At 36.3% G+C, this 12,637-nt stretch overlaps 1 protein-coding gene across 2 annotated transcripts in view; it reads left to right on the top strand.

The window, feature by feature from the left end:
- PIWIL4 (piwi like RNA-mediated gene silencing 4) overlaps positions 1-10,164 on the top strand; it is a 77,070-nt gene extending 66,906 nt beyond the window's left edge. Inside the window, exons 17-20 of one of the 2 annotated variants that reach the window (XM_074297488.1) lie at positions 1,793-1,946; positions 3,866-3,991; positions 4,962-5,109; positions 9,729-10,164. In XM_074297488.1, the coding sequence (XP_074153589.1) occupies positions 1,793-1,946; positions 3,866-3,991; positions 4,962-5,109; positions 9,729-9,845 (545 nt within the window). In that variant the 3' untranslated portion in view covers positions 9,846-10,164. The remainder of the gene's footprint in view (positions 1-1,792; positions 1,947-3,865; positions 3,992-4,961; positions 5,110-9,728) is intronic. The other variant, XM_074297487.1, reaches the window with a different exon arrangement.
- Positions 10,165-12,637: the final 2,473 nt, after the last annotated feature.

Raw genomic sequence — 12,637 nt, 5'->3', positions numbered from 1 at the left:
TTTACTTAGACAACAGTGAGAATGGTGGCAATATTGGGGATTCCTAATGTATGGTCAGTTTTGTATCAAGAAATCCTGTTCTACAGCTACACCTGAATCCTGAAAGCTGGCTCAGAGAAGGATGCTATCGATCCCAGGTTGATTAGGGGAGGGAGATGAACTTATTAATAAGATTCTTTATCATTACTGGAAATAAAACTAAGAGCAAGTAGAAGTTAGTGCCACACCTGTATATATTTGTGTCTACCAAGAGCAGTACATATGTCCTGCAGGTGCTCTTTTTCTATTTTCAAAGGACAAGAAAACCTAAATGGTGTCCCTGTAAAATTGATTAGCAAGAGAGAATATTTTTGTTTATGCGTGAAGCTACTATACTAGTCCAATATGAGCTAAGCATTTTCTCCCAGCTGTTTTCTATAAAACCTGAAAGTGTCCTATAATCAGTGTTACTTTTCAGTTTGTATCTGTATATTTTTTCCTTTCCAAGAAATCTCATTATAGGATTTTAGTCCACATATAGGGGATAGTCAGTATCTGGACTAATATAGAGTTTCCTTGTTTTTTAAACTTAATAGTTGGATTTGTAATTGGCATAATTTATAAGCATATCTTACAGTAATCACTAAAATATTATGAGGAATGTTTAGGGACAGAAAAGCAAGTGGAATTGACAAATATGTTACAAATAAGGATAACAGATGAATAGTTGTTTTCCTATCCATGAAATACTAAAAGATCCAGAGACAGGACTCCAGCATGGTGAACAGATCTATTGAAGATTCATGGGAGTATTAAAAATACTTCCAAACACAGGCAAAACCGATACAAAATAAAGAAATATGTTTGGTTGAAATGTGTACAAAAGCAAGGGGAACTCTCATGGATGTGATCCTGGGTCGATTTAAATATGATGGATCCATCAAAATAATGAAATATCTATTAGGGAGCATTGCATGGCACAGCACTCTTCCAGCTTGTATTTTAAGAGTTTCTATCAATTTTTTCTGTTGGCTCTTTGTTACTTTTTTATTGGAATAACTTAGATAATAGTGGGTGGCAATATTTCCAGAATATCTTTTACCAGTGAAAACAGGGGCCAAATAGAGGAACACTCACATCATTTCTTTGAAGAGCAAAGTATTGCAACAAAAGATTTAGGCTACATCTGTTAGGTAGGTTTAAGAATTCAAAGAAATTGAGTTATTAGGCAAACCTAGATTTCTTGCATATATTGCATTTATCTTACTAAGAATTTTTATTTAACAGTGATGACAAATAGAAGTGTTGTAAAAAATAAACCACAAAACCCATAAATTATTGCAAGTAAAAGTTACAGATAAATTGACATCTTAAGAAAAGAGAAAAATGGACATCAAAACCTTATAAAAGTAAATGTCAAAAACTAATACATAAATTTGAAGAAAAAAAGGAAAAAACAAATTAATGTAAAAGTCAATAAGTAAACATTAAGTACCAAAAAAAGTAAAGAATGTTCCTCAAAGTAATTTTGTAAGAGTTTTCCCATTTTTTTATTCTGGTAGGAGATATTTCAATAGTCAGATGCATTGTTTTATATGATATTCTGTAAAGGTAGGTGATAATAATGGCACCTTCCTTTTAGTATTGTTATGAGCATCAAATTGGATAATTGTGGAGTGCTTATAAATGTTAGCTGTCATTATTACTATTTACCTGAAAAATTAGGAAAAAATGGGAGTATTTTCTTCATCACCTTATAAGAATGAAAATTTGGTAACTTATATACTTCTTGGATTGATCTTGTTTTTCACAGGAGCACTTAACAAGTGGTACAGATATAATCATTGCTTTCCAACACGCATCATTGTGTATCGTGATGGTGTTGGGGATGGTATGCTCCAGACAATTGTGGATTATGAGGTTCCGCAGCTGCTGAGCAGTCTTAGAGATCCCAATTCTAATTACAGGTAATTAACTGTCTTCTCTCCTTTACCTCACCCAGAACTTTAGAAATTTAGTGTCACATTAAAGGGTAACATTTTTTGATGTTTGGTATGAAAAAAACTACATATGGAAACTGTGTCATTGTGCCCATTCCATGGCAGGTCATATTTTGATTAGATTCCATTGCTTTGTTTTGGTTCTTTGGTAGATTCAGGTATGTGGAATTAAAGATATATGTGTATGTACATATACATACATACAGGGTAATCATAAATCTCTTTCTTTGCTGTTTAAAAATGCCCACAGTGAACCAGTCCAACTATTCTGGAGAACAATTTGGAACTATGGCCCAAGGGCTATAAAACTGCGCATATCCTTTGATCTAGTAATACTACTACTAGATCTAGATCCCAAAGAGTTAAAAAGGGAAAAGAACTTACTTATATAAAATATTTATGGCAGCTCTTTTTTTATTGTAGTTAAGAATTAGAAGTTGAGGGGATGTCTCTCAGTAGCAAAATGGCTGAACAAGTTATGATATATAATGTGTTGTACAATATATATTGTACTGTAAGAAATGATGAAGCAAGTAGATTTCAAGAAAAATCTGGAAAGACATAAACTGATGCAAAGTGAAGTGACCAATACCAGGAGAACATTGTACGCAGAAACAGCAATGTTGTATAAGTGAGAATGACTTAGTTTTTCTCAGCAATTCAATGATCCAAGATAATTGTAAAGGACTCATAATGAAAAATGCTGTACCCTCTCCAGAAAAAGAACTGATAGCCTCTGGATTCAGACTGAAACACTACTTTTCACTTTCTTTTTTTTTTTTTTTGAGTTTTCTTTCACAAAATGACTAACATGGAAATATTTTACATGATTGCACATGTGTAATTTAACATTGTTTATGTCTCAGCAAAGGAGAAGGGGAGGGAGAAGATAGAATTGGAACTCAAAACTTCAAAAAATGTTAAAATCATATTTTTTCATAATTAGGGGAAATATTTTTTAAAAACACATATTAAAGTTAAAAAAAATACCCACAGCTTTTAGTCATAAAGGTGAAAGAGAGAGCTTACTTTTATGCTGGCTCTTGTCTGTGGGAAAGGAACTTATTTCATTCACAAAATAGGTATACAGTGTTTTTCTGTCAGATAATTTAAAGCACTTTAGAAAGATTGTTATCTATCCAACTCCCGCAGAGAACCCTTGAATTGGGCAAATGTCCAATAATATCACTTTTGCTTTATATAGAATGTTTCACTATTTTAAAACTACAGAAGGAGCCATGGCATAGTAGATAGTGGGGGAACCAGAAAGACTTGAATTCATGTGTTACCTTTGATGTATACAGGGCTATATGACCCTGGGTAAGCGCTTTAAGTATTCTAAGCAACATTTTTTTCAAATAACATTTTATTTTTCCAAAAACATGCAAAGATAGTTTTCAATATTCACCTTTGCAAAACCTTATGTTCCAAGTTTTTCTCCCTCTCTCTCCCTTCCTCCCTTTCTCCAAGACAGCAAGCAATTCAGTATAGGTTAAACATGTGCAATTTTTCTAAATATATTTCCACATTCATCATGCTGCACAAGAAAAATCAGAACAAAAGGAAAAAAACAAGAAGAAAACAAACAACAAAAAGGTGAAGATACTTTGCTTTATAGCACATTTAGTCTCCATAGTTCTCTCTCTAGATGTGGATGTTACTTTCCATCACAAATTTATTGGAATTGTCTTGGATCATCTCATTGTTGAAAAGAGGTAGGTAACTTTTTAAGAGCATATGTTGCAGAGAAAGTTTCCTGTGGAGAAAAAAAAAAATCATTGGTCCAGTCTCTATTCCAAAAAGCATTGTCACTTTTAACCACAGAATGTGAAACATGGAGCCATTTTAAAAATCTCATTCTTCTCATTTTTTCCCATCATTCCAAGTCCCAAAGTGTCAGTGATTGTGGTGAGGAAGACATGCATCCCCAGATTCTTCACTGAAATGAACAGAACCCTGCAAAACCCACCACTGGGCACTGTAATCGATTCAGAGGCTACACGTCCTGAATGGCAAGTATATATCAGACAAACTTTTCAGATATTATGCTTTTGAAAATAGTGTCTTGTTCAATACATCTTTGAGTTCCTTGATACAGATATTCTGTTGCAGTGATAACAGATTGCAGCCTATTCATGTCTGCTCATACAGCTACTTATTAGTCAGTCTTGGAATCATTCAGATATTGGAATCAAATGAGGTATCATCATCATCATCATAACAATAACTAACACTCATATAGCACTTACTGTGTACCAGAACCATGCTAAGCAACTGACAATTATTATCTCATTTGGTTTTCACAAAAATCCTAGGAGGTAGTTGTATTATCCTCATTTTACAGATGACATAACTGAGGCAGATAGAAGTTAAGAGATTTGTCCAGGATTACAAACCAAGAGTTGTCTGAGGGCAAATTTGAACTTGTGCCTCCTGACTTCAGGCCCAGCTCTGTCTATTGCACCACTATATTTATATAAATGCTAGTTTATTGTTTTTATTAGCAGTACTATTTTATCCCACAAATACTTATTTCCCTTTTCCTTTCTTCCATATTAATTCTGGTTGTTTATCTATACCTTTCCATTCCATGGGTCATTGATATAAATTATATCATTCAGGCGTTAAAATCATCTGAAAGGTTTCACATTAAACAAAACAAAGTGTTTTGCAAATCTTAAAATGCTTTACAATAGCAAATTTTTTCTTTTTAATTAAAGCTTTTTATTTTCAAAATATATGCTTGTATAATTTTCAACATTCACTCTTGTAAAACCTTGTGTTTCAAGTTTTTTCCCTCCCTTCCTCCAACCCCTCCCCTAGATGGCAAGTAATCCAATATGTTAAACATGTGCATCTATATTTCTAACATATTTCCATAAATATTATGAATAGCAACTCTTTATTGCCATTTATTAATGTTCTCTCTCCTCCCCATCATTTGCTCTCTTCATCTGCCCTTCATTCTTTTCTTTCCTGCAGGTATGACTTTTATTTGATCAGCCAGAGTACTCATCAGGGAACTGTTACTCCAACATATTATAATGTGATCTATGATGATAATGGATTAAAACCAGACCATATGCAGCGCCTGACCTACAAGTTATGTCACCTCTATTACAACTGGCCTGTAAGTGGATAAGCTTTGTTAGGATTTGAGCACTAGTCCTCAGCTTTCCCGTTTAAGACCTGCCCAAGCCCTCATTCTGTGGGGAATATATATATATGTCAAAATGGCTGTCTGATGAGGCTTTGGGGGTAGCTAAGGAAAGAGGGAAAAGAGAAAGGGATAGATCTGCCCAGCTGAAGACAGAGTTCCAGAGAATAGCAAGGAAAGATAAGAAGGTATTCCCAAATGATCAATGCAAAAAAATAGAAGAAAGCAATAAAATGATAAGGTAAAAAGATAAATTTCTTCAAGAAAATTAGAGATATTAAGGGACCATTTCATGCAAAAGGGCATGCTAAAAGACAAAAAATGGTAGGGGCCTAACAAGTAAGAAAGAATTGAGAGCTGGCAAGAATACATAGAAGAACCATATACACAGAGAACCACGATGGTGTGATTACTGATCTAGAGCCAGTTATCCTGGCTCGTGAAGTCACGTGGGCCTTAGAAATGTGAGGCTAGTGGAGATGGCGGAATTCCAGCTGAGCTATTAAAGCCCTAAAAGATGCTGCTGCATTCATTCTGCCAGCTAATTCAGAAAGCTCAGCCGTGCTCAGTGGATTGAAGAAGATCTGCTTGTGTCTCAATCATAAAGCAAGGTAAAGCTACAACATTTATTATCAAATACTTATTTTCATTCTTCACATCAGCAAAGCTTCTGCAAGTCGGGCTTCAGCAATATGTAAAATGAGAATTTGATGGCAGCCGAGGTTACAACTTTAGAACTTCAGAACTCTGATGTGATCAATCATCAAAAAAGCAATCAGATGGAAAAAAGGGATTATATGATCTATTAGCCAAAAAGCAATCAGATGGCAGAAAGGGATTACAGCAGGAGAGAATATAGGCTTTTTTAACCCAACAGAAGGGCAGTGTCCAGTGCAAGCAGCTTCAATATAATTGCTGGGTGATGAGGAGAAATCCCAAAAGTGGTGAATGGAAGAGACCAGATAAGTTAACTGCTTGGGGGAGAAGGTTTGCTTGCATTTCTACAGATGGAGAAGAAATCAGATGGGTGCCAATGAGCCATATTCACCTTGTCCATTGGAGAGAGACAGAAAAAAGAGAAAAACCTCAAAACAAAGGAAAAGACCTAAAAAACATCAGACATTGAAAGAGTATGCCTGATAATGAGGCTGTTAAAGAACTTTAAAACCTGCAGGAATCATTGGATTCTCTGAGATGAAAAATTGTTGATAAGACTATTGCAGGACTTCAAAACTTGCAGGAATCATTGGATTCCTGGCACATGAAGTAATGGACAACAGATTCCTTTTGGACTATTTCTAGGACTTATGGACATGTATAAATTCCTCATTTTGATTCATGTTATTTGTTACTTCACTATTAGCCTGTTATGTTACTATGTGCTTATGTAATTATGTGTAATACCTCCCATTTTGATGGATTTATGTACACCTGTTTCAAGTGAGCCCCTTCAGAAACCCACTAATCTGATGTGATTTCCCATTTCCTTTGGTGGTTTCATCTCCCTTCCTGAGCAGTCAGGGAGGGCATGATCACCTCCTTTTATGGTGTTTTTACCCCTTTTTTGAGTAGTCAGGGAAGGTGTGATTACATGCTTTTTTGGGGTTCTCACCTCTTTGAGAAGTCAGAGGTCATGCTCACCTATGTTCTAAAAACAAAAGAAAGTCAGAGATATTATGGGCCAGAACTCTGAACTTGAAACAAAGGATTCTTACAAGATACTAAGTCAGTAGAACTGAGAGAGACAATAGTTATCTAATTTATCATGGTTCAGTATGATTGATTTAATCTTACAAGGAGATGTTATGGGCCAGAACTTGAAGCAAGGTACTAAGTGGAATTGAGGAGACAGTGATTAAATCTAGTTTAGCATTGATTTAATCCTTCAACAAATAATAGTTTCCTAGTGATATAATGATTGGTTTGTACTCAGTGTGGAGCTTATAAGCTAGAAGCCTCAGCCAGAGAGATTCAGAGACAAGTGGACAGAAGGCTGGAGCACAAGCCCTTGGACTCAGACAGATTCATCCCATCTCACACCATCTTGGTGGCAGGCTCTCCTCCTTGCTTACCACTGAAACTAAAACTCCAGAAGGTCCCCCAGAAAACTAGCTGAGGCCCAAGTGAAGGAGATAAGATTCTGAAAGAAATAATAAAGGATTTGGACTTTGACCTCTGGCTGTACCCGTGTGGTGATTACTGAACTAAAATGAAGGCTGCCTCCAGAGACCCCAAGAAAACCTCAACAGAAAACATTACCTTTTAGAGAGAACACTACAAGAATTATCAGGAGAACAGGCTGGTTTCCAAAAAGGCAAAGGAATTAGAGACCAAATTGCCAACATATGTTGGATTATGAAGAAAGCAAGAGAATTTCTGAAAAAACATCTATTTTTGTATCATCAACTATACTAAAATCTTTTATTTGTATGAATCACATACAAATGGGGAGAGTCCTCAAAGAGATGGGAATATCATCTCCTAAGGAACTTGTATATTGGCCAAGAACTGAACAGGGGACTGCTGGTTGATTTAAGATCGGAAAAGGAGTATGACAAAGCTATGTTATTACATTCTTTAATTTATATGTAAAGTACATCATGCTAAATGCCTGGATGGACAAATTAAGAGCTGGAATTAAGGTTGCTTGGAGAAATATTGACAATTTCAATTGAAAATGAAGAAAAACTAAGAAGCCCCTTGATGAGGGTGAAAAGGAGAGGGAAAAAGCTGACTTGAACTTAATAACAAAAACTAAGATCTTGGCAAATGATTTCATCACTTCCTGGCAAATGGAGAAGAAATGAAAGAAGTGTCAGGTTTTATATTCTTAGGCTCAAAGATCATTGCACATGGCAGTTGCAGCCATGAAATTAAGACACTTACTCCCAAGGGGCAGCTAGGTGGCGCAGTGGATAGAGCACCAGCCTTGAATTCAGGAGGACCTGAGTTCAAATGTGGCCTCAGACACTTAACACTTCCTAGCTGTGTGACCCTGGGCAAGTCACTTAACCCCAGCCTCAAAAAAAAAAAAAAAAAAAAAAAGACACTTACTCCTTTGAAGAAAAGCCATGGCAAATATGGACACCATACTTTAAAAAAAAAAAAAAAAAAAGCAGAGCTTGCCAGCAAAGGTCTGCGTAGTCAAACCTGTGGTTTCCCCCCATAGTCGTGTATGGCTGTGAGAGTTGGGTGGTAAGGAAAGCTGAGTGCCACAGAATTGGCACTTTTGTGCTGGAGAAGACTTGAGGGTCCTTGGACACCAAGGAGATTGATTCAGTCAGTATTTAGAGAAATTAATTCAGGCTTCTCACTGGAAGGCCAATACTGAAGCTGAAGCTTAAAAACTTTGGCCGTATGATGACAAGATAATACTCATTGGAAGAGACCCTGATATTGGCAAACATTGAAAACAAAAGGAGTGGCTTTGGGTGGGGACAGCCAAGTCAAACCAACCAGCATACATTGTAGTAGCCTGGGCACGAGGTGACTGAGGGAAAGAATTAGGAGCAGTGCATAGAAGTTGTAAATAGGCAGATTTTTGCTTCGTTAACAAAGCTAATCCTTTCCTTCCCCCCAAATAACCCCCAACTTCTTAACCAGCTATCCAGAAGTGGAATGAGTTGGCTGTTTTTCACTTGGCGTTTTTTAAGACATGATAGATTACTTATTAGAGATTTGTGATAGTGGGGATATTTTGTTCAGCTGTGGTTGGATTTGTTGGTATTTGCCATCCCCTTGCACCAGGATGTTTTCTCATTCTGTGACTCCTTGGAGGAGTAAAGCCAGGGCTGGAGAATGTGAAAATTGCCTGTCTCTGCCCATGAGGTCTCCAAGGCGGCTGCTTACCTCAGGAGAACATGCCAGAGTGTTGTGGGACAAATAAGGGAACAGTGGAATGGCAGGAGCAGCGAGACGAGGTCCTGTATAAGGCAGCCAGGTTGTGCAGGGCTGGACCTTGGGTCCAGAAGACCGACCTTCTCATCTTGTTTCAGGCACCTCTAGTTATGTGTCCCTGACAAGCCACTTGGCCTCGGTCTGCCTCAGTTTTCTCAGCTGTAAATGGGTATAATAAAAGTACCTACCTTGCTAGGTTGTTGGGAGAGGTAATAAGCCCATAAAACATTGGCACATAATAGGCATGAAACTGCTAGTGGTGATGACGATGTGGAGTAGGAGGTTGTGGGAACAGAAGAGCTAAGTGTGTGTGTGCTCGTATATGTGCATGTGCGTGCAAGAGATGCCCTGTACTCCCTTCCTAGGTCTCTTTACATCTTATGTTTGCTCAGCTTTGCTCACTTAGGTGATTGTCAAGCAAGTCTAGCCCAGCACAAAGTCCATCTCCATTTATGATGCATTCTATACGTTACCTTGTTTTTCAGTATGATACACAGGTCTCTCTTGGCTGAGTTTAGTTATTGTTTAAATCAGGCAGGTCATGCTAATTATTGCAAGGAAAAATGCCACAAGAAAATTGAATTATATGTGCAATTAGTTGTTAGGAATTTTTTAGATAGAGTGCAGCTCATAAAATGATACTTCATTAATTTCTGTGAATGCTTTTTTGTTTGTTTTTTTCCTTCTCTTTCCAGGGCTTAATTAAGATCCCAGCACCATGTCAGTATGCTCATAAACTGACCTTTTTGGTAGGACAAAGTATCCACAGAGAACCCAGGATGGAGTTAGCTGACTCTCTTTTCTACCTGTGATGAAAAAAACTACATAGCCCCACTGGAAGAACAGTTTCTGTTGTGATTCTTTGTGTGGATCTCATCACCCCATTCCATCAAAGTGATAAGACAAGTTCTGTTTAATTTCTGAAGAGAATTCTAGTGCAGAAAGCTGCCATAGAAAGTGTCTTTTTTTTTAAAATTAATGTTTAAAAACTTCATTGTGGTAAAGAGTAGTTCATGCTTCCCATTACCTGTCATGGATGCTGCACAATGTTTTAACATTTCAGCATGGGGGTGGGGCTTTGAGTCTGTGTTTACGGAAGTTTATGGGCAAAATCTATGGGCGTTAGTTCCTGTTCAACATTTAAAGAGGGGTTCTTTTTCATACTCTCTTTTTCTCAGTTTTGGTTAAAATAATTTCTAGAAAATAAAAGATATTGCAAGCATTTATTCTTTCTTATTTTTTTTTAATTTTGGTTGACCAGAAACTTCCCATACAATACCTCTCCCCCAAAAAACCAATTAGCTAAGACTTTGCTTCTTCCTCTGTCCTGAGACTATCATTTATTCCTTACAATCTTTCATTTTTTTTTCATTTTTAAAAAACTTATTGAATAAAACAAACATCTGTAACATAATACAATAAAAAAGATGCTTGCTTGCACATCTACTATGCACAACTTATTATTCCTGTCAAACACAGAACAAAATTATCATGTAAATTTCTTTCTTTTCTTTTTTTCTCAATCTCCCTCTTTCCCCCACCCCCCAGGATATGTGTGTGTATGTGTGTGTAAAATTGTTCTATACATACTTCCGTTTATCACTTCTTTCTCTGAATCAGATAGCATTTTTTTCATATGCTCTTTATAGTTAATTCGGGTATTTATAATAGTCAAAATAACTGATTTGCTCAAAGTTGTCCTTAAAGCAATATTATTATATACAGTATTCTCTTGTTTCTGCTCATTTCTCTCTTCATTATTTTGTGCAAGTCTTTCCATGTTTTTCTAAAATCATTGAACTCATAATTTCTTATAGCACAGTAGTATTTCATCATAATCATATAGCACAGTTTTTCTTTCCAGTTCAGAACCAAGATTCTTTCCTTCAATTCCAGATATTTACCTAGGCTTCCTTCACTTCTTTTCTCTTTTCTTCCAATTCATTTTGCTTCTCTTCAGTTGATTCACTTACTCAAATTTTCCAAGCTTAATTAAATGGCTTTGTGGGTTGGTTTGTTGTCTCATTCATTCATTTACACTACAAATATATTAAGCGCCTACTACATACAGGCATCATCTAGGTCCTGGGAATAGAAATACAAAAATGAGATATTCCTTTATTTTAAATAACTTACATTATAGGGAAAGAGGTTAGTAGTTAACTATATCATTCCCATATTTTAAGTGTTTTATTCTTGACTCCCTGTTTGCCAAGTTTCTTCCCTCTCATTGCCTATAAAACTGTCAAAATCTTCTCTCTCACAAAGAAGAAAGAAAGAGGTAACTTTTTTTGAACCATGGGTTTAAGCAGTTCATTCTTGGCTTTCTATCTGCATGGCCAGATCAAAATGTATTCAGCTGATGGTGTTGATTTTGTGCAATTTTGTATGTAAAAAACACATTTATATAAAATGTGCCAGGATAGATGGAGTGCCAGTATTGGAATCACAAAGTCCTGAGTCTGAATCTTGCTGCAGCTATGCCCTGGGACATAAATATTTAGAGACTATTTCCTCATCCAAAAAGGGAGGAATACCATCGGCCTCAGGACTTGAGACTCAAATGAGATCATGTAAATAAAGCACTTTGCAGATGTTAAAGCACTCTGTATATATCAACTATTATAAGTCCATCCAGATCAATACTTTAAAATCATGTCCTTACTAGCACTGAAGCAGGGTCTGATTTTTGATAAGGCGATACAGATCTACCCAGGTAGTCACAGAGGAAAACAGGCAATTAAACTTATTTTATATTGAGCAAAAGCAAAAAAAAAAAAAATCAGTGTATTTTCAACACACAAAATATTAACATGGACAAATAAAAGAACCTATTTTTAAATGACTGCCTTTAGGTCCATCTATAAAGTTACTTATCATATGTTTATTAAATGATCTCATCATGGGAGTTGGATGATCAGCCTCAAGGAGGTAATTCAATTTAGTGAACGTTCCTATGTTCCTGCTGTGTGCAGAGGGCTAGATTGGGCACCAGGGACACAAAATAGACCTTGCTTTTAAGAAGTTAATAATTTGATGACAGTTTGGGGTTTTGTTGAGGTGCAAGGAGAACTGGTATGAACCAGTGATTTTTTTTTTTCCCCCAAGACAGGCAATTCTTGATGTGGAAACTCCCTCTACCTATGCAGATTGGTGACTCATCTGCAACTTAGAGTCTTTGAAAACCTGGAGAATTGAAAGATTAAAATACTTGCCTATGGTCACATGGCCAGCCTGTCAGAGGCAGAATTTTAACTCGGACCTGATTCCCAGATCCCATTATAAACACTCTGTCCCATTATAAACTTATAGACTTCAAATTAATGAAAGCAATAAAATTAAAGTCAAAAGACCCAAGTCTGAGTCCAGGAACTCCCACTAACTAGTCTTGTTGCTCTGGGCAAGTCATTTAACTTATTGGTTTTCCTATATGTCAAATGGGGCAACTACTTGCAGTTTCTACCTCAGGAATTTCATGGGGATCAGGTGACATAATGAATGAGAAAGCCTTTTTTAACTATAGAGAACCATATGCAATTAAGTCATTACTCTTATGTTGTATAAGATATTAATCACATTGTTATCAAGTAATGTAATTATTAGT

This window comes from Sminthopsis crassicaudata, chromosome 3 (genome assembly GCF_048593235.1).
Source record: "Sminthopsis crassicaudata isolate SCR6 chromosome 3, ASM4859323v1, whole genome shotgun sequence".
Lineage (NCBI taxonomy): Eukaryota > Metazoa > Chordata > Mammalia > Dasyuromorphia > Dasyuridae > Sminthopsis > Sminthopsis crassicaudata.
The sequence above is the reverse complement of the archived record's forward strand: the minus strand, read 5'-3'. Positions and strand labels throughout refer to the sequence as shown.